We start from the raw sequence: 26845 nt of genomic DNA, 5'->3' as shown, positions 1-26845 counted from the left end.
AATAAAATCATCGTAATACAGCACATCCCATCTATCGGATGACGGAATGTTCAGTAAGCAGATTGCTTTGCAGTTAAAAAGAAAAAAAGGCAGAGCCGTTCCGCTACTGAGAAAATGGAAGCCAGCGAAACTGTGGTGAAAGCACCGGCAGAAAAGTGGCAAGGCGCGCTTGTTGGTACGGCATTTCTGAACGACTGTGGTAGCACAAGGGAACGGGACACAAGAACACGGAGAAGAAGCACACGTAGCGCTGTGTGGGTGTCTCCGTGTTCTTGTGTCCCGTTACCTTGTGCTACCATAGTCGTTCAGAAACGCCGGCAGAAGATGCGGCTGCACGTTCTGCGGCAGTGGCTTCACGTCGTATTCGTGCCCATTGTTGTAGAATAAAGCGCAGCATTTGAGAGAGATAATGATTAAATTTACATCACAAGCAGACTGTAGCACTGCCATAGTGTTCATGGCGAACGCTGTCGACGATCTTCTTTTTCTTCTCCGTGTCCGCTCGAGCTCGCGCTTTTGTACGATATAATAATTCTTCAACATTCTCCGCCCCCGAAAAGGCACCCAGTTCGAGTTATCTCTGACAACGAAAGTTTAATGGGGCAGAGATGCTGTACAGCCCTTCGTATGATAGAGCCGTTGGCTAGCTTCACTGAACAGGCTCTCATGTTCCGATCCCGTCCCGGGTTTCGGCACCACTTGTTGCAGAATGAAGCACACCCGTTGAGAGAGATAATGCGTATATTTACATCTCGAGCAGACTATAGCACTGCTATAGTGTTCATGGCGAACGCTGTCGGCGATCTTCTGTTTCTTTTCCATGTCCGCTCGAGCTCGCGCACTTGCACGATAAAAGAATTCAACACCCATTCGCGCTTCTGTGCGCGTTGGAGCCCCTTCATTTGTCGATCTTCTTCCTCCGAGCGAACGACACGCGTCCGTCTCATAGAGGGTCCAAAGGGCGATTGCTAATAACAGCGCTAGCACGATCCATACGTCACGAGACAAGGGGGCACGACCATTGGCGAGAAGTGCCACCGCCGAGTATCGCGACACTTTTGAAAGAGGCATCGGCGGTGGTGATGGGCTGAGAGGCACCTGTGACAAAGCACGTTATACATGGATCGATATATATCCGCCACCGAAGATTATTGTTCTACGTGTCGTTTGTCGCATGACGCGATCCACCAGAACCTAACCATTTACAGCTTTGCTGTAAAAATCCATGTCTGTCTTTGCGTACATTTAGGAAGGAAGAAATAATAGAGAAGGAAAGGCAGGGAGGTTAACCAGTATGGGACAACCGGTTTGCTACCCTACACATGGGGACAGGGTGGGGGAGATTAAAGATGGAGAGGAAAGAGAGAGAGAAAGATAGAAAGATAGCACATCACACTGCACACACAGAATCAGTCGGTCACTCTTGCGTGGTACGCGACATTTCTGTCACAGCCGCTTGTCCAAGTTCGTCTCTCTTAAAAACCTCGTTTAAATTGCGTAACAAGTTATAGGCTAAGGGGGACAATTTGTCATTTTTGCAAGAGTTTAGGACGAGAGGGAGTGCTGCCATTGTGCTCACATCCATAACTCATATTGCCGAAACCTCGGCCCCCAATCTAAGGCCTTGCTTTCGTTCACTTAAAATGCTTTGAAGAATCCGTCTTACACTCCTGTCTGTTTAACCTCGAAGTGTCAATAAGCGATGAACCGAATGATTTCACCTGACAGTTAGACCAAGGAAAAGCACAACTGACATTAATTGTTGTCTTTAACTGTAGCGCAGTAGTTATGACGTAAATTTAAATCAATCAAAATCGACGGGAACTCAGTTTTTGCGTCGGTGGGATCCGAACGCACAACCTTCCAATTACACGAAAAAGCGATTAAGTGGCTCTTAAGTAATCTCCACTAGAACATCACTAGCTTTATTGCACATAATCGGGCCACATTGTTTGTGTAGCTGCACATAAACACAGTACCGTAGATGGAGCCATTGTCTTACCAGGATGCTGTACTTGGTTCCAGGCGCCATGTCCTTAAGAAGCATCCTGTAGCTCAACGAGCGGTCGTCGATGGGCGTGCCCGTCAGGTAGGACATGGAGTGCCACTTGTGGACGCTGCCCTCGCGGTACCAGCGCACCTCGTACGACAGCGGGTGACCGTTGGGTTTAATCGGAGGACGCCACTGGACCGCTATGCGAGTGGGAGTCAAGGCTTCCACTTGGACCAGGATCGGTTCGCTGGGAGCTGAGAGAAAAGCATCGGCGTCGCGAGAGCTTTAATGACTCGAAACAAGCAACAAACTGGACCAAAACTACAGGTTTGACTTCGATCGTTAAGCCCCTTCCGTTAAACCGTTCCTCCATTTGCACGTGAGAGCATGTGCTTGCTTAAAAGTCTAGCCGTTCTGTAGCCTATAGACCATTTTACGGATGTGTCTAGGTGCCGCCATATTAGGCTGTTAACTTTGCGGTTTTGCATGCTTAACAACTAAACGAACAGTGCTGCGGTAGACACACACACATCGAAACGGTTGAGTTGGTACATTCGACGTTTCAAGGCCTTCTTAATGTGATGTCACGACATACAAAAATAAGAAAGCATTCGTTTAACAGCCCAAGATGGCTGCACCCTTGTGTCGAAAGTAACATTGTCTATAGGTATGATGAATAACACGGCATGCTCTTTCTCGTTGTTAACTACTCAGAATAATCAGAAGTGGTAATGATCTGGGTGAATCGTGATCTTACTATGAACGGAAAGTCAGCTGAGGCTCCGGAATCGGCTGTACTTAGCGAGTAGTAAGAAGGGCCTCTATGGAAGACGTCACGAAACTTACCTCCTTCCGCAGTCTGGAAGATTGCGTTTGGTCCGGGACTGGACATTCCGATGCTGTAGAAGTTGCTCATCGCCACCCGGACCGTGTACTTTGTGAACGGAAGGAGATCCTTAAGGATAACCGTTGTGTTGTACGTTTCCTGCAGGAGAAAAAAAAATCCAAGGAAAAGGTGTTAAACCAGGTATTGTATTAAGTAAACTTTATCGCTGAATATTGCATCAATTTCTTCGGACTAAGCTATAAGTTCAGCCACAGAATGTGACATACGTCGCCATACATTTTTTATGTGATTACGCCTTGGCATGTTTGCAGATAACGACAAATTACAAGCATCATTGCGCACCCGCGTTTCTCATGTTTCTTGTCATTCAATGTTTTATATAGTTGTTAGAGAACTGTTTGCTGTCCCCGAGCCACCAATAGTTGAAATTTATAGTCTGAAACTACGAAAGTCGCAAAAGTTTGATAAATAGTTATCAAGAGAAAAATGTAGCAAAGGAAACTATTCTGAAAGTGCTAGAACACTTCTTACCAGCGTCCTGCATCCGTAGAGAGACTCGGAGCACTGCCAGACGTTGTCTGGAGTAATCAAGCCGTAGAACAGCGTGTACTTGATGGAAGCCATTGAAACCTTCCGACAAACAGATGGTCGCACAGGCTCGGGTAGCTTGATGACCAACTGGTGCGAAGAGGCCGAAACGAGCGTTGGCGCGGTCACGTTGTCCGGGGGTGACAAGCACACGGCGTCTGTAAAATCACCCAAAATTCAATAATGGGGCAGCCACGATATGCCATTGGCAGAGAGATACATCCGTGCACAGTATCAGTGGGTGATTTGGGAAGTAGCGTTCTGCTTATTCGAGAAGAGCGCATCCCAAACAATTAGTTCCCGACGCAGCTGTAAACCACTGGTTTGACTGCAAACTTCATAGCCAATTACGAACTATAATAATTGTCGGGGTATCACGTCCCCAAACCACGATATGGTTATGACAGACGCCGTAGTAGAAGGCTCCAGAAATTTCGACAACCTGGGGTTCTTTAACATGCGCCTAAATACAAGCACACGGGCCTCTAGCATATTGCCCCCATCGAAATGCGGTCACCGCGGCCGTGATTCGATTGCGCGAGCTTCGGGTCAGCAGCCAAGCACCATAATCACTAGACCACCGCGACGGATCCTATTACGAACTAACCACGATAACTGGGAGTCGCGATGCATGCAGAAGTACCGTGTTGCGATTCTCAATATCTGTCAGTCACTAATGATGCAGACTTAGGCAAACTGAAATTAGAATAAGTTTAGCCTTGATCACTTCGTACACAAAAAAATATTTAATATACGAGACGCCTTATCGACGTCATCTTATTAGAAATAACAAAAGCAAAATATCGCAGCAAGCGCAAGCAAACAAACATTACAGCACGCACCAGGATAAGGCTGGAGGTGATCGCCGATGGCCCGTATGCCGCGGATTCCTCGAGCAGCTTCGGACTGGACACGTCGCTTCTGCGGGCCATGTGTGTCGGCGCCGTTCAGGAGACGAGTCCGAGACAACAGCCAGCTTGGATTTGTCGAAGCTGTAAATCTTGTCCGTCGACGAGTTTGACCAATAGATGAAGAACTTGTCAGCGGTGAGAGACGTCGGGGGCAAACCTGGTAGGTGAAATGGAGACGTCAGGATGACCGACCGCAAACGTTACAAGTCATTGTACACTTACGATATAGGGATAAACATGTTCGTTCGGATGGAAGAGACCAGAACTAATCACACAGGCTCACTCCAACTCAGATCGGGCCGTGAATCTGAGTCTGAGTGAGTCCGGACGAGTTAATTATATTTTGGAGAGTTTGAGTCCGAGTAAGTCCGGTTAAGAAAACATTTAGTAAGTCTGAGTCCTAGTGAGTTTGGTTGGGGAAAATTTTGGTGAGCTTGAGCCTAAGTGAGACCTAAGCGCAAAATATAGTGAGTCTCAGGAAGCTCCACTTTTTTTTTTTTGCCCACCTGCGGTACTATCTACTCATGCTCAGCATTACTATCAGCCTTATGGCGGCTCACGTTCATACTCACGTCTAGTCGCGCATATTTCAGCACACTAGCATTCATACGCTACCTCAATTATTATTGATCAGAGGCGCTTGTTACGAAAGAAGTGGGGAAGGGGGTGGGGGGTTGCCTTGACCTTCCCCGGCAAACTCTTTCACGGGAAGTTCTTTATTGAATATCTCGTGTCAATCGCGTCTTTCGTAAAAATGTCCTTACTGGATTGCAACTACTGCCAACTCGTATCTGAAGGTACGAGATAAAAGGCGCCACGCAGAGCACCGACTATGTGAGATATTGGCGGCAAAGACCATAGACACCAGGATCGAAAAGGCTAATTATAGGATAACGCGCTCATGAGTTGACTCACTTAGATTTACTCCGACTCGGATCGGGCCGTGAGTCTGAGTATGAGTGAGTTCGGGTGACTAATATTTTGGCAAGTCTGAGTACGAGTGAGTTCGGTTAAGGAAAACTTTGGTCAGTCTGAGGCCGAATGCGCCCTAAGCGCAAAATATATTTCTTGAGTGAGCCTGAGCGAGCTCCACGTTTTTCTGCCGACCATTGCTTACGTATACATTAGTTATGACGACAGCATGAGAGGGTCGTAGAGACAGCGATGATAAGTATACAAAAGACAAGCACTCATGCACATGAGTTACACGAGAGTGTCAATTAATTTAATAATAATAGCAGCTCTTCTGAACCATCTTAGTTATACCGTAGCCTTACGTACATAAACAAGGCAACCGGAACCCGCTAACAGCTCAGTGTCATTTTCCTTACGCCTTGCTGTCTATTTACTCGATGGTTCATATTCAGAGTTCTGGAAAGTTTTTTATTCTGACTGCGCACGTACACTATTTCTCTCACGTAAATTCTCAAAGCGGGCTGAATTCCAATCGCAAGGGTGGTTCACTCACCAACGTCCTTGACCTCGGTGGCGTTCACGATCATGGTGCAGTTGCAGCCTTCCAGGTCGGCCGACCACACGTGACCGTGGTCGCCGTCCACCCACAGCAGCCGAGGTTCGGTCTTCACCGACCTGTCCAGGGTGACCGCCTGTCCCACGGACGAGTGTGGGTCGCAGGTGCACGAGTAGCGGTCGCGCCGCCTTCTGGATTCTGGACGACCGATAGAGCTCGTTATTTCCCGCGTGCAACCGCTTGAAGAATCGGCGCGGGTTCGAGCCGTCCGTGTCGCACACCATGAGTGTGGTGGCTCCGCGCTCGTTGGTCACAGTGTAGATGAGAGTGCTGTGGACAGAAAGAGCAAAAACAAATCCACGATTGTAGACAAGCATACTGCGTTGGTATCGGTTGCGTCTCTTCTGGGATGCTTTCAAACGAGCGAACGAGGATGCAAGAAACACGCGGAAAGAGCCCTCACGTGATTTCATGACCTGCAGAACATCCGCGATGAGCGTGAGCCTTTGCTAGAGTATGTGCTCATCCCTTTTGTTTGTCCATTTGAAGGGATCTTTAACTAAAGCCATGAGCTATAGGCGTGTACCCTTTATTGATCTGTGTGTTTATATTACATTTATGTGCCAGTAAACACACGGTTATTCTTGCTTGCCAACAAAAGTCTTTCGTTTCAGCCTTACACTTCAGTTTACAATGTGTGCAAGTGAAAATGGGGTCATAAATGAATTTGGGCCGATTTGTTACTCCCTCTTCACCCTCGTTCGCCTTTTCTAAATTCATTTTCTTCTTCCCTGCAAAGCTGTCTTCACTGCACTATTTGTAATACTGTGGCGAAGCCAGATATCAAGGGGCATAAATAGAAGGGGACGTTTCGAAAAATAGATATTGATTTTAGATTCGAAATATCTTATGGCGGAGTTCAATCCGGTGGTGGTGGTGGTGGTGGTGTGCAGGCGTGACCTCCCTTACTGCGCATGCGCATACCCTCTCCACACACCTCCTCTCCACTCCCCTTCACCATTCCTCCTGTCCTCTTCCCCACTCCCCTCTCCACTCACCCTCTCCCGTCCCCTCTCCACTTCTTCTCTCCCATTCCTCCTCCCAATTTCCCCTCCCCCTCTCCACTTTCCCTCTCCCCTCCCCATTTCCACTCTTCCCCTAAAACGCGGGCTAGACATGCCGAAATTCTCTCCTGCGCAACTCCACGATGAGCACCAGCGCATGCGCGTCCCCTCCCCCTCTCTCTCCTCTCCCACGCTTCCCCCCTCACGCACGGCTGTCGACCGCGTTCCCCGCTCGCCCTGTGAGAATTAACGACCAGGCTAGAGGGAAGACAAGACGCGCGTGGCGTTCCTCTTCGCGTTCCACGACGCGAGGTCGGTAGCATGCCCAACGAACGCCAACGGAACGCGATCGTGCAAGTGCTCCGGCTTCGCATCGCCTCATGGTCCCCTTTAGCGGGAAATGGTGTAATTTTTAGGTTACGTAAGAAGGAATATTATTGCGGAAAGCATCAGGTAGATGCTGCTAATGCTTCTTCTTTTAGGATTACTGATGCAAATGGTGGAAGGTATGCGTATTTTCCTATGACGAGTACTCGTTTCGCAAGGCGTTATTTAGGTAAAGACGGAACGGCAGTAGTCACCTTCTTTGTACAACCGCTATCCTATGCTTATTGGTAAAAATTTATTCGTGACAGTTTTTGCTTGAAGTATTTTCAAGTACTACTGCCGAAAATTTCTGGCGACCCTGGCACCGGAAACTGTCGTACCCGAATAATTGGTAGTCAGTCGCATTTTACTGCAATCGATGCAGTAGTTTACAGGTATCGTGCCCACTTATTACCGCATTAATCCAACAGAGAAAGCCTCTGCCAGAACGGCGTGTTCTTTGTAAACTCTTGGCATGCTAGGAACAGTTACGGCACTGCAATATTCCAAGGTATGCACTGCACAAATGTAATTCAGTTGTTAAAGCGAAACTTCAATGAATAGTCGCTTTTCGATTGTTCGTGCATGTAGTGGCATGTACACGCGACCAAGCTTCGCGCACTAACGAGTAGTTCTTATCTACTATTTGGAAGTTAGAAAAAAAAGTGATTAATCCAACATATCGCATCAATAGTTTAGCGTGTCTTAAGCAAGTTATAACTTAAGTTGGCCAGTCGTAACGGCACAGCGGGCAATGTACTCGCCTGGTGAAAGGGTCGACTTCCACGGAGTTTATGTGTTCGCTGGTGTTGAGGACGCTGTAGAAGTTGTGTCCTTGGTTGAGGTCCATGACGATGATGGAACTCTGTCCCGTGGAACGCTTGTTCTCCGTCCAGTACAAGTACCGACCAACCCAGTCGATGGCAAGGCTTGTGCCCGCTGACGGGAGGCTGTGCACCTGGTGGTTTAAAGAGGACAATGCGTGAAACAGCGACTACCGGAAACATCGACTAAGTTATGAGGCTTAAAATCTCGAATAAACGACGCTACTGTGAGAAACGTTGCAGTGGTGGGTTCCAGATTGATGTTTACAAGCTGCTTTCCTTTAACGTGCACGTAACTCCAAGTACTCCAGTTTTTTTTTTTTTTTGCGTTCCATCGCTACCTGACCGGAGGTACAGCGACTGGTAATCAAGCCCGCGACCTCGCGTTTAGCAGGAGAATGCCATGATCACTGAGGCACTGTGGCGCTTCTATGGGCAATTAAATAATCGACCTTCGCACAGGCAGCACTTTTTTTTTCTGCCCGATAGTACCAAACAGGAGTAAGATGACCTTTTAGCGGTTGTTATACTATAAGTCGTGAAACCACTGCTTTGCTACTTCAGGAAACATAATAGAAAGCTTATGAAGTCCAACAGCTGGCTTTCCCTTTAAGTTTCTTTACCTCTCGTTCAGGTTTTCTTTTATTGCAAGCGGATCTGATAAGAGCAGACTCATCACGCCCAAAACGCATTCGAAAGAAAGAAAAAAAATCACAGCATATCCACGGGGTGAATGATGATGAGTGGGGCGAAGCTACGGAGGGAATCATCTGTAAACCGTGAAACTCTTCCGTGAAATGCGCCCAGTACATAATATAAAGAGTGTGAAACATCGTGTATATATTAAACATCAAACTTTTATTGTACTGTTGGTTTACGTGGTCCCTTCATTATCACTTGTGATCGGTGAAATGCAAGGAAGAAGTCCGCTCCCGAGCGAAAGAGCGCCAAGAGCGACCGCATTCCCCGCTCGCCCTGTGCGAATTAAAGGCAAGGCTAGAGGGAAGACAGGACGCGCGTTCCACGACGCGAGGTCGGTAGCATGCCCAACGAAAGCCAACGGAACGCGATCGTGCAAGTACTCCGGCTTCGCATCGCCTCATGGTTCCATTTAGCGTCCCAAAACCAAACATATTGCTCAAGGTGTGCCTTGCGTTTTTCGTAGAAATAATTTCTTTATCATGTACATTAAGACGAAAAGTTGAAAGCTCACTAGAGTGTATCGCCCGCAAAGTATGTCTTTTAGTGTGATTTAACTCTCGTACGGCAGGGTCCTCGCGCCGTTGCCGGTCCACCTCGCCCGTTGACGATCGGGCGAGGTGGCTACATACAAGTACTACTACTACACTTTAAGAAAAACATCTGGCGTTCTTTCGTTCTGCTTTTACAAAACATCTGGCGTCTTTCGTTGGTTTATTTCATCAATCAACGGCGTTTTGAACAAAATTTTTATTGTTTAATCACGCACAGGAGAAATCTCACCAGGCACTACCTTGGAGGTAAACAATGGCTGCTAATGGGAATGGGAGACAGAAGAAGTCGGCTTTTAGCTAACACTTACACTTCTACTTCTACTAACGTTTCCTACTGGAACATGCCAATGGCTGCTAATGGGGAATGAGAGACAGAAGAATTCGGCTTTTAGTTAACGCGCACGCTGCGAATTTTTTATTGTTCAACAACGCACAGGAGAAATCTCCCACCGGCACCACCTTGGAGGTCAAAGCGTAAGACATGTTACGGACTACTACGACGACTACGAGGGACGAACGGGTGCCGCCTTAAGGAGCTTCGCCCCTAAAAAACGAGCGCAGGACGAGCGCTCGTCCGTGTCCTCCTTTCTCCGTGTTCCGTTCTTTTCAAGCTTCTTTTTTTTTTTTTTTCAGATATGCATCGATTCCAACTCGCTCGTCTTTCTATCTTACCGCCCAACGCGGTTCTGAGAAAACAAGGCTAAACGCTCACCACGCTGATGTTGGATCCGTCCAGCGCTGAGGCCATGAGTAGGCCTTTCTCTTCGAGCCAGAAGACGCGCCCGTCCTGTCCCAGGTAGGCCAGTGCCACGGGTCGGCTGGCCTTGCTCGAGAGCAGCCTCTCCTGGTGAAGGTCCACGTCGCTCAGCTTGACGGCGTCGGTCTTGGCAAGCAGCAGCCGCGGAACGGGGTGTTCGCGGGCCGTGCTCATTTGCACCAACTCGCTCATGGGGCCTTCGCCAGCGCGCGTTGCCGCACCGACCTGCGCACACGACGGTAGACAAACGCGAGTGTGAGGTCGATAACTACTGAATCGCGCGATTGCACTCAAACCTCGAAATAACGAGCATGGATATAACGAATTATCGGTTATAACGAAGTAAATGAGAAATAGTCTTGTCATAGATACAGTGTTACGAATAAACGTTTATAACGAATTTTTAGATATAACGAAGATATTTTCGTGGCAGATGCGACTGTTATAATGCAATTTGATTATATTACACTGGCTGTGAAGTAAAAAAACTGGAATGGAGGAAAGAAGTGTGAGGGGGGGGGGGAGAAGAATCCGTCGTCTTCCCGCCACGTAGGGATAACTGGCTCCACACATAACTTATAAGTTATCGCCACCGAGATCTGCTGAACTGCGAACAAAAACGGAGACGTTCTGCGAACAAAGCTTAAAATGAAGGTTAGAAAGATTAGAAAGTTGTAAGGCAGACATAAGCATTTGTTTAAGGTTAATTTGCTATGCTGTGTAGGTACACTTTGTAAGATACACGTCAAGAGACCAGGGCTAGTGCGGCATAGCAATATATCCAATAAAAATAAGAATTGAAATCGAAAAGTATTCCCAGCTGCAAGCGCCTTGCGTACGTGTTTTAGAATTTCGTATATGTCCGCCGAGCAGCCATAGCCAGTGGGGCCCTGGACTTGGGGCCCCACCGATAATGTTCCACGTCCCCTTTCGCCTTTTACCTTTAATAAAGTTTCTTGGAACATAATGCATGGCTGCGCTAAAAAAAAACACGGACAAGGAAGAGATGTACGCAGGACGGGCGCCCGTCCTGTGTACATCTCTTTCTTGTCCGTGTTTTTTTTTTTTTTTTTTTTGCGCAGCCATGTATTATGTTCCAATTATACACCAACTAGCCCAAACGAAAGCGTTGAAGTTTCTTCTTCTTCTTCTTCTTATAAGTTTTGACAGGAGGTACCAGTTTACGGTATGACTATAGGACTTCTGTGTGTAACGGTAGATAATAATAGCACATGATTAAGTATTAAATATGGCACTGATACTCGGCAAAAGCAAATGAATTATTTACCAAAACACGTGAATGCAACTATACCACACACTAATGTTCTACAGAGAGTGATTTATGAGTGGTGGGAAGAAACCGGCACAATGGTCGTTAGACGGGCTGTTGCTACTTAACGACCTGGCACAGTAAACACAGCGAGAATAGTAAGACAGGAGAACAGAACGGTAACGGGAGCCGACTTCTAACTAAACTTGCTATGATGAGAGATATATGGGGATATAAAATATGGATGCACTTGCGCCGTTCACCGTATTGTGACCAGAACTAGAGTTACTGTATATGCTACCTTTAGGTAGCAGAGTTGCGCATAGGTCTGGCTAGCAACCACAGCTATGCGGTGAAGTCGCACTCAGTTTTTGCAGGCGACATGCCAACCGTGTCGCCGATTAACCTGTCTGGCGTGTCGAAGACCGGCGATAAACATTGGCTGTAGATGACTAGTGTTAATTCTGTTCGCTGCAGCGGCGGCGTCGATAAATACAAAAGTTGGCCCGAGCGTCAGCTTTTCCGCAATGCATGGTTGCTAGAGGCGTTTGGAAAACAGATGCGCAACTCTGCGACCTAAAGGTAGCATATACAGTAACTCTAACCAGAACAATCTCTGGCTCCTGTTCAGCTCACCTCAAAGTAGTACGTGGTGTTGGGTAGCAGGTCGGTGATGCGGTAATGCAGGGCGTCACCGGAGACGCGTACGTTGCGGCACAGCGTGCTGATGGTACCGTCCTTGTAGAACCAGCAGTTGACGCGGTGGCTCTCGATCACGCCGTTCGGGTGTTGCGGCCTCGCCCAACGGAACTCGGCTTCTATGACCGAGCGCTGTCGCAGCGGCGACGACTTTGTGGCTCACGAATACGCGTGGTTGCAGAGGCTCCGTGGGCACTGTATGAAGGGCATGCAACCACCCAAGTACACGTCAACTATACAGGGCAGAGTACTACGGGAACACTCTAAGAAAAAAGCGAGTATTTGGGGAGTACTTCTGCTACACAACAATAATCGCTACTCTTTAACGCATTATTATACTCTCTCGAAACATTGGACAGAGTGAAAGGCATTGTTCACTCCATAGGAAACGAAGGAGTCACTGTCAGAATAATCAACATAATAATGAAATGTGGCGACAGTCCTGTCGCAGTTAGAGAGGAATATATAAATCGTTCTTCCTGAACGAATCGCATATTGATACAGACCAGTAAAAAGAAAATTGATTGACTGATCGATGCAGTAACACGAGCGACGTCATGCTCACCTGACATTGGCGAGTAAATCACTGTAGTCGTCGGCCTCGAAGACGCCCAGAACGTGTAGGCCCTTACTACGATCTCGAGCCGAGTGTAGGGTCTCAGGAGACTTGACGAGGGATACACGAAACGATTCGCTTCCGTCACCTGAGTATTGAAAAAAAAACAAACATAGTAGTACTATTTCTGAGTAGGAGATTTCGGCCTTAGCGAGGCGGTGGCGAAGCAGCGTATAGCACACTGCTTAGCTCAACTGCGGCGAGTTATATATGTATACATGAAAATAGATGTGGCAAAATACAGGCAGACGCAATAGTTTACGTAGTTTGCGATTTGCGAAAAAGGCTGAGTATCTTCGCAGTATCCAAATGCAGACCGATATTCAGATTTCCAGTCCATACTAGTACATGCAGAAAACATGGGACTAATCGTTTTTTCAGCGTGCTCGAATTTTTAACATTTTATCAGATCGCGAGGTCAGAAAGTTTTTGCGATTGAATGCTCATGGGGCACAATATAACTCATACCTCTGACGTCCACAAATCTCAATCTTCTTTTATTAAGCACATATTTTTGTTCTACCAATATCGATCACGTACCCTCAAGCGTATAATCTATCAGGAAAATTTTTATGTCATGATCTTACAAGCACTTAACCCTCCACGGTAGCGAACCGGATATTTAGATATTTATCTTCCGGTTAACCTTTCTGCCTCTCCGCATTACGTTTATCTCTCTTGCAGCCACGGTTGTATTTTTTTTTTTGTGATTTCGTACCATGCGTAAACGCATTCACTTCTTCTCTTGAGTGAACAATAGCAGTGCTTGTTTACGCTATCGAACTCACCTGAGTGTAGACTTCGCGGTCGTCCTTGATCCTGAGCTCGTACTGAACTTTGCCGTAGTTGACCTCGGTCTCCAAGGGCCAGATGATCGTGAAGTTTTCCCACGTGCCGATCACCTGGATTCCCTCCGGCATTATTTGCGAAGGGACGACGTTCACCACCGCTTTGTCCATGCCACCTGAAAAAACGGCGAAAAAAAAATGCTCGGTGTGAGAAATTTTCGAGAGAGAGAGAGGCAGAGTGAGAGAGAGAATCAAGAAAAGACAGGTAGGTTAACCAGACGTACGTCCGGTTTGCTACCCTGCACTGGGGGAGGTGGATAAAAGGGCGAGGAGAGAGACAGAAGAAAAGAGAAAGAGGGACAGAATCGCAAGCATGCTTGGGGGAGCAGATCCAGAAAATTTCTCAATTTCCGCTATGTGCAGCTCATGCGCGAACGAAAGCTCTTATAAAAATTATGTTGCGTGTGCGTAGGCTGCGATGTATCTTACGCAGAGGTGCAACCGAATGTATTCACCGTACCTTTCGCAAGGGTATGAAATATCAATTGCTCCCAAAAGAAAGCTTGTGTTATTTTTAAATGACAAGGAGCGTCATACCACGACGTGAAGCAATAAGAATGATAAGGCAAGAAACAATATCATTGTGGGCTTGTCCTGGTTGTATCATTCAGCGACTCATTTTGCGAAACGCCAATAAGTTCATGCAATAGAATTGTTTTTTGCGCTAATTTCGCAATCTATTTACTCTATTTAATTCAAACGCTTACGGCACACTTTTGCGAAGGTAAGCCGCGTATTGTGCAGATGCCTCCAGCTGAGACGAAGGCTAGAAAAACTTTTACATCAGACCTAGCAGCCTGCTTTCTTCTTCAAATTCATTTCTCCGTGCATTTCGTTGAAACTACCCACAAGCTCAATTATGGCAAATAATATCTGATGCAATCTCTTGCCTGGATAGGGCTGCAGTGAAGAATCGACCACGGCCAAAGCCTTGAGTTCGAAGAGACCCAGGCCCTTGAGCGTAGCGACGCTCTGACCGAGCATGTTGGAGATGACCGCCTGCTTCTCCTGGTGGATCCAGTAGAGGCGGTCGCTGAAGTACCAGACGGGTCCCTTCCTGCAATAGGAAAAAGATGATCGAGAACCAGCCCCTAATATAAGCGTGTGGTCGAAACAGAATTGGTGCTTCCACATATGCATTTAGGTTCATTGCCTATACGGTAGGGTTCGAGATTGGAGATTTTGTTGCGCGGTAGCTCAGAAGCAATACTGAAACAAAATTTTCCGAAGAGTCCTTCCCGTGAAAATATTCGCGAATTTTTGAAATTCATCAAAGTGAACAGATACTCTTCCAAAAATTTTCAGATATGTTGCCGACGTATCTTCAATGTCTTGAAGATATGTTGCGCACGTAACTGGAAACGCTTATGAACTGCAGAGTAATTAAGCTAGCATTGACATAAGTCATTTGGGGATATAAAAGGCCAATATATTCGTCACTACATGTGTGTACGGGCAAACAATTGGTCAGATATTCTGTAGTCTAAACAAATATTAATAAGATTGAAATCGATTTGCGTCCAGCATAATCACTGTTCTCCACTTACATTTCACTTTCGCTAAGAGGTCCGATGATCTTCCCGGCGATGTGGTTGTCCTGGACATCTTTTCTCATGGGGGCTTGAAAAAGTTTGGAACCTTCGAAGCTCCTAACCATCCAGTAAACTTTTCTGTTGCCGACGTCTAGCGTTAGCCCCATAACTGAAAGGATAACGAAAATACAAATATCGCAAACAAAGTAAGCATTTTAACAAGTCACATATATGCACAGGTTGCGAAATAGACGCCCAGATCGGAACATTCGTAAACATTAGATGATTAAGTAAACATCATAATCACTTAGTGTATCAGAAACTCACACATTGTGCGCATGTAATATCTTGCTTATTTAGCTACGATATCAAGATAGTGAGTTTTTCAACAACAGGACTTTTCATACTAGCGCAGTTTATAAATAGGTGCCGAACTCGCATAGCTTTTCTTTCGCAAGTGTTCTTTTTGTTTTTTTGCTTATGGCCAGATACATTCACTGACTTTATGTCTATAGTACCAGACTTAGCTTGAACTTTCCCTTACGCATAATTCTTAGATACTCCCGTTTTGTGAGTACGGGACCACATTTACGAAGTCCTTTCGTTTTTCACGGCGCGCCTAAGTGACTCCGTGCCGGGTTTTTATTTGCAGCAGGTAGGCTTTCCTGGACGCTCACCTTGCTTTCCGGAGAAGAGTCCAGTCTGAAAGAAAGAAAGCCTGTCGTCGCCGTTGAGGCGTGAACATTCCACGCTGTGCGAAGTAGCCCAGTAGAGATAGCCGGCCAGCGAGTCGACGGCTATCTCTTGAGCCATCGTTAAAAAAGGAAGCGCCTCGGGGTGAGTTCCGTCCAGGTTGGAACGGGATATCTGCGAGGCGGAGGTGCAGGAAAGCGTCAAGTATACCATGATAACATTTCTCACAGCAAAAGGTTAGTCTGAGAAAGAACACGAATAGCCTGAACGCATAACGGGGCGTGTTGGAAGCATACCCGAGGCCCACTTGGCAACAAGCCAACAACAGCGACACAGCCTTCATTTACTGTAACGCGTTGACTGAGGCCAGGGAATACCCGCTGAATTGCCATGTCTGGGTCCAAAGAAAAGTGACTCGTGGTTATGATCGTGCGAGAAGAAAAACTACATCTTTAAAACTGGCGAGAAATGTGCACAAAGTGATGAGAATTCCTAGCTCCGTCACAATAGTCATAACTGTTGGGGGTTTTACGTCCCAAAACCACGATATCATTATGAGGGACTCCATAGGCGTGCGCAGGGTTCCCATCAGGGGGGCGAAGGCTGATCGCAGCGCCCCTCCTCCTACTAAGTCAATGTGCCCCATAGGCGTCCCTCATAGGCGTGCGCACAGGGGGGGCAGGGGGGCGGCCGCCCCCCCCCCCCACCCCACCTGTGCGCACGCCTATGAGGGACGCCGTAATGGAGGGCTTCGGTTAATTTCAGCCACCTGGAGTTCTTTAATGTGCACCCAAATCTAAGCACACGGGCCTCTAACAGTTCACCTCCATCGAAGCTCTGCCACAAAGGCGCCTAAAGGTCCAGTCCACATGCAGTTGCAGTAAAAATATTACACGACTCAGTATCTGAGAGACACATGTACCACATGTATTGAATATGCCCTGAATTTCGGCAAGCAGCTTGCGTTTAACATTTACTTCACGCATTAGTGGGTGCTGTCGGTAAGCTGTTATGGTGTTTTTATGGCTGTAAACAGCGACACGGCTGGAATTCGGAGTTGCCGGCAAAATCAGCCTCCACGCACTTTTATTGTTGACTGCGCAAGAAACACAGTAGACGAAAAAGCCGATGCATTATTTAATGCCGCTTTAACTTTCATTAAATGTGCAAAAATTGAGTTTGACCCTTGGCTCATGAAGAAGACTCGGGTATTATTTAAACCAGTTGTCTCACCATTTGTCTCAGTGGACTCGACCAGTACAATTTCGGTGCCAACCAGTCGACTGCCACTGCAGCCGCGTGGCTTATGTTGGGCAGTCGCTCCAGGGAAAAATGAGACGAGATGTTGTATGTGTAGACCGTAGAGGTGTTCGTGTTCAGGAACAGCTGGTTTTGATACCAAGCTATGTCTGAAAATAGAGTAAGCGCCACCTTTTAACGCGAGCATCAGAGCATATATGACATTCTCTACTTCGAATGACACAGTTGACAATCACAACGGCGCAAAGTCATTTCTGACAATGATCTGAAAAAAACTTACATAACGAGTAGGAGAAAATTGCAATGCATTCCTGAAATTTTCGCTTCTTATTTTTAATCAAATAAACGAAGTTTCGGGCCCTGCCTGTGCTTCATAAGAACTTTCTTTTGTCCGCGCATTAGTCGAGTCACCATACAGCCGCAACAACGTGGATACGCACATAAATGCGACACGTTACACGAAGCTTGCCGTTCAGAGTTGGTTTGATAGCATTCAAACCCTTTTACACGCGATAATGTTTCGACAAATTTGGTTCGAAATCACTCGTCAGATGTACCTGACAGGTTGTTCGACAAGAGTCTTCTAATCGTCATTGGCACCCACATGGACTTTGAGGAGAGAATAAAGGAAGAGTCTGTTATGAAAAATTCACACGTGCCGACCTGTAATGTAGGCTCCGTTGAGGCTGCTCCAGTGGATCAGAGGCTGCACACTGTCGCCCACGATATCGGACTTGAGCAGGGCCTCGTTGGCGCTCCATAGCATGTAAGGGTAGCCTTGCTTGGAGGCTGTTTCGAGAAATACGCGTGAACGCTTTTCAAGTGAGACTGTCACGTGCAACCGCAGCACACATACACGTCATAATAACGTCTACATTGTAAACGTAGTGCTGAATTCTAGAAAATATTTAAGGCTCTTCGTGTATTGCGTTAGCTCAGTGACATAGCACAGAAACTACTTTAAGAGTACTTTAAAAGAAATACGACTTTTCAATCCTCTGTTTCTCGGAGCATGTCCGTAACGCTTCACTCCTTTTCATTCCTTATTTCCTCTAAACATCTAAAGGAACAAAGAAGTTGAATTCCGTTTGAAACATACAAGTGTAGAACATATCCCCGTTAAATCCTACCATTTTACAACTAGCTTACAAAGCGTAATATACTTTAACAAGAACAGTTAATGCTTTTCATGAACGGAAAGTTTATGACATTCATGGTATATCGATCAGCTAATCGACGCGAACGGCACGTCATTTGATGCACTCACGCTTGCGTAGAGTGCGTCCCACGAAGTCGACGGACCAGGGTCCCCTTCCGCCGGGGCTGTAGGCGCGCACTTTGACCGAGTAGGCGGTGTCGGGCCTCAGGTTGCGCACCGTAGTCGTCGTGTCGCTGATGTTCATCGCGTAGATGTACACATGCGTTGACTGGTCTTGCACGCGAACCTCGTACAGCCACTCCTGCCATGAGCCGGCACCTGCGACAGTGGTCAAACGTTTAGTCAGGCGCCACACAGGGGGCGTTCCCCCGTGAGCAACACGAAACAGAATACCAAGCTCTCCAGACTACTATAGTAGACAGTAATTACCACGCCCGTGAACAAGATCTAAGATTTTCAAGCGCCTAATCGTGACTCGGCGAACTCGCATGCCTTCAAGTTTCATAATTTCATCGCTTTACCACGTCTTGCTCTGCCTCTAAAATGAACGAAAGGAGGGAAATTTAAGGGCTCGTTTTCTTCGTTAGACACAACGTAAATGAGAACCAAAAGACAATCACGCCAAGGAAAGCATATGGGACGTTACTTGTAGTAATTAAGATATAAATGTGAAGAAATTAAAGTGGACGAAAAGACAACGTGCCGCCGGCAGGGACCGAACCTGCAACTTTCGAATGAAGCGTCCGATGCTCTACCAATTGAGCTACGGCGGCGGTCATTCTCCTGAGCACTTTATCGGGTATATCTGTGCATTTAAACCTGGGAGTGTTAGTGCCGCTCGTAGCCATGGCGGCGAATGTGGAACACTCTTCTTTTGCCTGCTGGCGTCACGTAGCGTGTGATCTTTTTACTAGCCGGCAGCTGACCAATAATCCTTCGCATACTACCTGGAGGCATTAAGTCCAGGTCTGGGATCAAGTCGCCCCTAAAATGCATCACCACTTCTACATTAGCTCCGATTTTGTTACTGCAACTAGAACACAGAAATAGAACACCCGTTATCGAACAGACAACCATGCTCACAGCACATAATGCGGCGAACACGTGCTTATTTCCTGCCCTGAATTCATTCGAGCAGGCAGAACATCAGTACATGTCCAAAACATAGGAAATAATTCACACATTATTGCATAAGGTGTACCCATCCCATGCCATGCAGCTACGTCTTACCTTGTAAGTCGGGGCCGAGCTGGACGATTAGAATGTCGGAGAATTAACTGATAGCGAAGTCGTTCACCACTCGTGAATGCAACAAACTCAATATCGTGCCTTCATTAGCGCTAACTAACACTGTCTGCCCATCTCAAATACAGTGCGCAGCAGATGATGAGTGACACCGCTTTCAATGCAGCCAGATCATCCATAAAAATATCTGCCGTGCGTCTGCGCGGCGTAATAATTCCTTAGAGCTCCGATTTTATCCTAGGATTTGCATCAGCTATATGCGTGCCTAAAGCGCTATAGTACTGACGCATTCGCTTGTATTTGTATTATTTTGCTGGTCATAAACGTAATTTATTTTCCTTTACCTTATAAAGTATACAGAAATCATGTAACACACGGTACAAGTTACCTTTTTTTGTTGTTGTAAGTGTTGTTGCACTATCTCTAACTCTCTTACTCGAAAGTATGAAGAACGATGTGTTAGAAACAAACTAAAAGTAACAAACAAAATAAAAATAAATCAGAAAGCATCTCCTATGCTGTTCTAAACCAACAAGGAGCAGATGCTCATGGTAATGACTATGCAAACCTATGCGCACGCGTGCAATAAGCTAGCTCAAAGTAAATTTTCAAATTTCGTCGGAGGCTTGCTTCTAAGATAAATAGTGTGTTTGCGAACCACCAGTAGGGAAAAAAAAAGAAATAAAGAAGATTACTCGAATTTCCCATTGAGAGGCTGGGAGAAGGGAGCATAAGGGACCCACATAACGCAAACATATATTACTTACCCAATCCCCCAAGAAGTCGTGGTTTTTCCCAAGCAATCTTAGCTAGATCCTCCTTGAAAATGGCTTGTACCCCTTGAACTGGGTTGACAGGAACTGTGGAGTCAAAGTAAAGATCAGAGGCTCAATCAGGCGCCATAACTTCACGAAAAAGAAACATCTAACACAGCAAGGCACAACACTGGAGCGAAGAGCTCGCATATAGGTTCAAAATTAAGAAATATGTTTGCTCGAATGGCTTACTGTCAGCTGGCTTACCTAGTATCCTGGTGGTCTGAGGCAGCATTGAGACAGAGAGCACAACGAGTTATTCGTTAGTAACCCTCGCAAAAATAAGGACACGTATTTAGTCAACAACCGGCCGCTAACAATGACTACATCATCAGAATTGGAAGTAGTTTTCTTTTATGAACAATTTTAGTGTAAGAAGCACTTGTGAATACGGAGCCAGTTGATCCTCTTGAAGCGTTAACGGTGGACCAATTATAACAAATATGCATCTTATCGATAGCTACCCTTTCCGCAACTCACTCATTCAGTTGACATAGAATGAAGACGACGTTACTGTTATAACAGCGTAGATAATCTACACTTTCCGGCATTAGACCGCTACCAGCCAATATCTGCTGTAATTTAGCCCTTCTTCTAGCCAACATTCGGCAGCACTGGCGAACATTAACGATTAGTCGGCCAAAGCTAGCAACCATTTAGACATGTTTAAGCAGCATTAGGCAGCATTGGCCAACGCGATCCAATGCTGGCAACGTGATCCAATGCGTGATCCAACGTGATCCAATACGGTATTTTCGTTCGTTCAGTATTCATTCTACCCGGCAACAGAATATGAATGGAAGAGGCTCAGGAACGCAGGGAAGTTTGCTGAGGTGCTGGCAACAACACTAAAGGTGACTTAACGCCGTGATAGCTGATCTGTCCGATTGCCACTCATTCACTGATTTGAATTATTGGGAGAGAGGGGGAAAATGCCGAAACACATGCATAAACACACACAAGTATTTGCAAATACACCACATATGTATTCTGCTTGTGGCGAACATGCGTGATGCCGCCTCGGTTACTTCAATCTCAAGTCTTCAAATTGAGCCATATGTGGTATATATCAATGTATATATATTTCCCGTTTGCTAAGGGGACCGGCACGGGAACACGACGCGAAACAAGAAGGCCAACCAGTTCCAAGGCGCCATTAAAGTGTCAGTGTGAAGAGAGACTGCCCCATCGGCGCCAGAATGTCGCCCGAGGACCGGGCTCCTCGGACCGCACGGGTCGTATAACGTCCGAGGTGGGAGCGGCCTCTCTCTCGCCAAAGCGCACCGTTGCGCACGCGTTCTGCATCCTGGTGTTCATCGGCAGCCACCACAATTTCGAGCACAGAAATAAATTAGCCTTGCAAAACGAGTTGAGACGCCTGTGCTGTTGCACCCAAGGAGGCACCCTATCCTGTCGTCTTCATTTACGGTGTGCTTAATTTGTTTTACACGATGGTATGTCTCTGTTCCTTGCGCCACAGAACTGCAGTGCGCTTAAAATGCTTACAGAATTCGATTTCGCCCTCCATATTGTTCCAAGCATCGGACTTCTATCTTGTGGCAACATTCCTCGTCCACATGTTGCATGTATATCCTGAGTAACCTCCGCCTTCGGCCGCGCCAGCTTTCCAACTTTTGGGGAGCAGCTTCTTCTCATAACAACTGTCAGGCACTTGAGTGCATAAGGTACAACGTATTTCACTCACAGCGCGCACTTTTTAGCACAAAACTGCGAAACACCGAAACCTGTCGAACAATATTGGGTTAAGAGCTAGCCAGCTATGTCGCAAAGTGGGCGCTCGCAAGCGGTCGCAAATGGTCGCTTCCGGTCGAAAAGCGGCCGTTTCGGCAAAGGCCACAGGGGCCGTGCACTATACCGTGGGCAGAGGGCACCACCTTGCCACAATAAATCTTTTTTCATTCATTCATTCACTTGGATGACCACACATAAAAAATTAGCGCTGCTTGCACTAAGTCGCGAAAGGCTGGTTCACAGCAGAGCTGGTGGGCAGGTTTGAGCTTGTCTTGTTAAACATCTGCACAGGATGCTTGGGCGGTCATTGAGTGCGCGCCGGTTCGTGATGATGACAGGGTTTCTATCTACAACACACGTCAAACATCGACCATAACAGTTCTGCTGTAAAACACTTGAGCACTTGTTGCTGCATCACTGGACCTCCACTACCAATACTATTAACTACGGCTCTTTCCTCGCATAAAAAGACGCGCGCGAACACGCATGCGTCCAATTATACTCTTTAGCTTCTGTCTTCCTTCCTTTAGTCGGGGTGGCCTACCGGGCTCAGCCAGGTTAACCTCCCTGCTTTTTCTTGAGCCATCCCTAACTATCTCACGCTTAAACAATTAGGCATCGGGCAACGGGCCGTTTAGGCAAACAGCGCTATCAAAATCAGGCTCACCAGGGAATGGCTGCGAGAGCGGATGGAACACGCCCAGGTAGACGAGCGGCTGTCCCTCGACGGTGTACTTGTTGTGGTAGAACTTGTCTCCCTTGTCGTGGTACTCTTCGCCGAAGGCTTCGGCGGCCGTGGTCCAGTACAGGTTGCCGCCGTGCGAGTCCAGCCGGCGAACGTCAGTGAACTGGTGACGCTGCGAGTTGCGACGCACGTCGGTCTCGTCGCCAGCCGACAGCGACACCGACACGACGGTGTTCTGCGACTTTTTGGGCAGCAGCAACCGGTAGTTCTTGTAGTCGACCACGAACGTCCTCAGGTCGGTGTCCTTGACCAGAAGCTGCGCCTCTTGTCTCGCCGCGGCGTTCTTGACGATGCGAGCGAGGTCGATGCGGTAGAGGCCTCCCGTGGTGCCATTTTGGAGGACCCAATAAAGGTAGCTTTAGGGGGAAGAAATGTCCATCAATCAGTCGACGGTTGGGTTCTTTACTAGGTATGCTACCCGAAACCTTTTATCGGCACGATTTTATTCACGCAAAGAGAGCAATACCTTCGCGTAACTTCATGTAGATGAAGTGGTGTCAAGAGAGATGATTATAAGCACTACACATCCTCATCCAAAAAAAAGGCAGATGTTCAGGGGAAGATCAAAGCTTGAAGAAATGAAAAATTCGCGAACAGGGGATGTCGTTGGAGCCGACGTTTCGACAAGCGAACTTGTCTTCTTGAAGAAGCCAAGTCGGCTTGTCGAAACGTCGGCTCCAGCGACACCCCGTGTCCACAAATTTTTCTACTCATCCTCATCGTCACTAATGGTGTCATCCTGTAATTGCTGTATTCGAATATTCAGAAGACGCGACACGCTCACTTATAGTTACTTAAACAATCTTAGGGTCTACTTTATCTCAAAGGTATCGTTCGAAAGTAGAGAGCGAGTCCATTACGCCATCTTGATTTCACCATCACACGTTGTGTTCAACGTGGGCCAATTTGCGATAATTTTCTTTCGATTCACCCACGTTTATACTCCGAAATGGACGTCAATTACTGCAGGGATGCTAAACTTGGCGGTGTTGCCTCCGCATATAAGCACAATTCAAGCCTAACCTCTCCCACAGTCTGACTGGCTCGGTCGCCACTTCATCTAGTTGAGTTAAGGTTCCAGTCAAAACAGGCACAAGACAACGTACCCGTTGTAGGGATCAACCTTCATTTCACTTGGTCTTTTGTCAAATCCCCACACGGCCGTTCTGCAATCCTGTCCAGTGAAGTTGCACCGGGTTATCTGTGAATAAAGAGTATGCGTTTGAACGACAATAAAATAAGCATTTTCTTTCACAGTTATGCAATATGATCACCTATTCCACATCAACGTTATTCTATCGGGTAGGTTATATAGCAGAAAAGGCAAGCTGCTCCCCCATGTAATGAATTTTCTTAGCTTCGCCAATCCCCAGATAAGGCATTCTGACAAGTTACGTTACTACATGCTGATAGCCAATAAATGGAAAGGACAATGAGCTGTCGTTCCTGCCCATCCTATGATATCGACTGATTCTACAGGCAGTATCATCGACTTTCACAGCACAGAGAAGCCAGTAAACCCGAGGCAAACTGCACATGGGGCAGAAGAGTGAGTACAATCGAAAATCCACCTGGTGTACAAGTCTGCTCACCTGGCCGTCTTCGAGTATGTAGAGCAGCTGACTCAACCAATCGACCGATAGGAGACCGGGATGACTAGAGGCGTTGTGCATGATGGGGCTGTAGCGAAACTTTTCCGAGAGGTCGACGCGGTAGATGGTGCCCGAGCTGTCGGCCACAAAGAGCACGTTCTGGGACACGTGCATGGCGACGCCTACGAGGAGTAAAAATGGAGGGGAAAGCGTCGGCACAAAAGTTAACATAGGAAGCACATGGTAGATTGAGAAAGAGACAGAGAAGGAGATAATGAAAAATGAGCGATCTAATTGTATGCAGTTGAAAGAGTCCTAGCCGACAAGCCTAAGCAGCCAGTTCTGATAAATGGAGTAAGGAATGAAGTGTGTGTGACGCCATGCACAGTGCAGAGCTAGTTGACAGTACTTCAAGATAGTCTATAGCTTAAACGAGCATTCGAAAGAGTGAAACATGTAGAGGCAGCGATTTGAAGAATGCAAATGACCTGCGTTTGCATTCAATGAGGGAAGGTGCAGTCCCAGAACCCAAGTTCTCGTTATAAAGAACGTCATATGTATTTCATGCATATCCGAAAAACGAGCAGAATTAATGAGTAGAATTGGCCCGTATAAGCGAGGAACCTACCAGTTATATCTACAGAATGTGACGGAGTGTAGAATTCTGCCACCGGTGGGTCCAGGATGCTCAGTCCTTGTCTCAGCACTTGCCATTTTGTCGCGATGATGAGGTACGGTTCGGGTATTGGTATCACTGCAAAAAAAGCAAGAGTTACTTTTTCTGGCATCGATAATAAGAAATCTTTGCATCAAACAAAGATTTTACCTTCACTGCACATTGACGTTGCGCGCAGGTGCATATGCCCTCGTGAAAATGAACGTAGAAGGTCTATAAACTGCTATATACACCTTGAAGAATGACATTCTTTCCTGTACTAATGTGTGTTTGCTCCTAGAAAATTTTTACTGTCTCGTAACAGCAGTCATTCATAAGCCCACTTGCGTTACTCTACTTGCGATTATTATACTATATTAAAAGTACTTGCTTAGGGGGGAGCCTGTCAACAACAGCTGGCAGAAAATACCAGGTAATATAGATCGAAATTTAAGGCCGTTTAAGGACGTTTTGCTGACCTCCTACAGATAGTCTACGTAGGTGATTTTATTGCTTACAACTTATCCGTATTTCCAAAGCGTGTACAGTGCTACTGGAAGATAACTAATAACGACAGCAAACTCAAACTTCAGGTCTTTGACTGCACCTGAACGTCAACCGCGCTTCGTGTAATTGATATACCAACAAAGCTATATGCACAAATCACACAAAAATGCAAATGTAACGGCCCATCGCATTTCATGTTCACTTAGAGCACGATTCCTTATATTTGAAGGTTTATCCGTCTTGCGTGCGCAACAACGGTTGGCACATGTTAATGAAGTAATTTTCATCCTTATGCTTATCTCCTGTAAATGCGATGAGCGTGGTGGCCGTCTACGCTTAATAGAGCACATTTATGCTACAATAGGTACTTCAGCAACATGAAACATTATTAAGAACTTGTAAAAATCTCTCTTTAAACGCTCGGCGCGTCTTATTTTCTGATTCAGAAAACTCGCTTCTCTATAACGCCGGTTTACCCAGATAATGGTGCCCCAAGTCGTGGTCCCTACGAAGACAAAGTACTAACTACACGTGCTATTATTGCCTCTTGTAACAGTACACTCGTACCTACCGCGTGGTTTTATCACTAAAGTGAAGTCTGCTTTTCAACATCGGTTGCAAAAATTACTACACAGACATTTTGCGTGACAAACTGTCTCGCAGGAATGCTACCCTTACAACGGACCCCTTTCATAAATACGCCGCCTGACGGTGGGTTTTTCATCAGTTTCAATTTTGCAAAGAGTTTTGGGACAGAAGCCGCCATGTTTAGGGCATGGGGTGTGTGAGTCCGTACGTGCGCGGCGTGCGCCCGTGTAGTGACGTCGTCTGCTGCGGCAACTCAAACATGGCGTTTCGCAGTAGTTCGCGTGCGCGGCACTTGGGGCGCCCTTTTACAGAAAGGCTCTACTGTGGAAAGGCGAAGATCGAAGGAAACAACTTCAGAAACATCAACATTTCAGCCAATAAATTAGGCTACAGTATCCCGCTATGTGCAGTTTGTCATTTTCGCATATGAGGATTAGGTTTTGCGGAAGCGCGTACAGCAACAATACTGTGCACTTACTGTTGCTCACGCTCTGTGGCGGTGTCGTGATGTTGCGCTTGTCCGCCGGTCCCATGCCGAGGTTGTTGTTGGTGGCCACCGACACGGTGTACAGAACCTCCGGTCGGAGGCCACTGAACATGAAGTACAGGCCTCCGGACACGTCCGAGACGTCCTGGAATTCCGAAGGGAATAAGTTAACAACGTTGAGTTCCTGTTTCTGAAAAAGAACCTCAAGGATCAAATACCGTTAGGGCTACACAGGCGCCCCACGAAGAGCACAGCTATTGCGAAGAAAATGCGTAGTAGGCAAGGTTTTTGCAGAACCTTGCTCAGAA

General features: G+C 46.8%; 1 protein-coding gene and 1 non-coding gene across 2 annotated transcripts in view; both read right to left on the bottom strand.

Annotated features, from left to right (window-relative positions):
• Window positions 1-26845, bottom strand: part of LOC119396167 (proto-oncogene tyrosine-protein kinase ROS-like) — a 145129-nt gene that overhangs the window by 18005 nt on the left and 100279 nt on the right. Inside the window, 25 exon segments of the mRNA XM_037663256.2 lie at window positions 2003-2247; window positions 2840-2978; window positions 3372-3586; window positions 4271-4373; window positions 4375-4496; window positions 5808-6030; window positions 6032-6140; window positions 8005-8198; window positions 10030-10299; window positions 11981-12196; window positions 12198-12238; window positions 12609-12747; window positions 13448-13623; window positions 14398-14564; window positions 15055-15208; window positions 15717-15906; window positions 16966-17141; window positions 17656-17781; window positions 18260-18469; window positions 20164-20256; window positions 22631-23064; window positions 23815-23909; window positions 24301-24482; window positions 24929-25054; window positions 26529-26682. Of these exon segments, the coding sequence (XP_037519184.1) occupies window positions 2003-2247; window positions 2840-2978; window positions 3372-3586; window positions 4271-4373; window positions 4375-4496; window positions 5808-6030; window positions 6032-6140; window positions 8005-8198; window positions 10030-10299; window positions 11981-12196; window positions 12198-12238; window positions 12609-12747; window positions 13448-13623; window positions 14398-14564; window positions 15055-15208; window positions 15717-15906; window positions 16966-17141; window positions 17656-17781; window positions 18260-18469; window positions 20164-20256; window positions 22631-23064; window positions 23815-23909; window positions 24301-24482; window positions 24929-25054; window positions 26529-26682 (4299 nt within the window).
• Window positions 18852-18924, bottom strand: Trnak-cuu (transfer RNA lysine (anticodon CUU)). The gene has a single exon. It is a non-coding gene; the product is annotated as a tRNA-Lys (tRNA).

This window comes from Rhipicephalus sanguineus, chromosome 6, assembly GCF_013339695.2.
Source record: "Rhipicephalus sanguineus isolate Rsan-2018 chromosome 6, BIME_Rsan_1.4, whole genome shotgun sequence".
In the NCBI taxonomy this organism is placed as follows: domain Eukaryota; kingdom Metazoa; phylum Arthropoda; class Arachnida; order Ixodida; family Ixodidae; genus Rhipicephalus; species Rhipicephalus sanguineus.
Note: the sequence above shows the minus strand (reverse complement) of the source record. Positions and strands in the feature narration are given on the sequence as shown.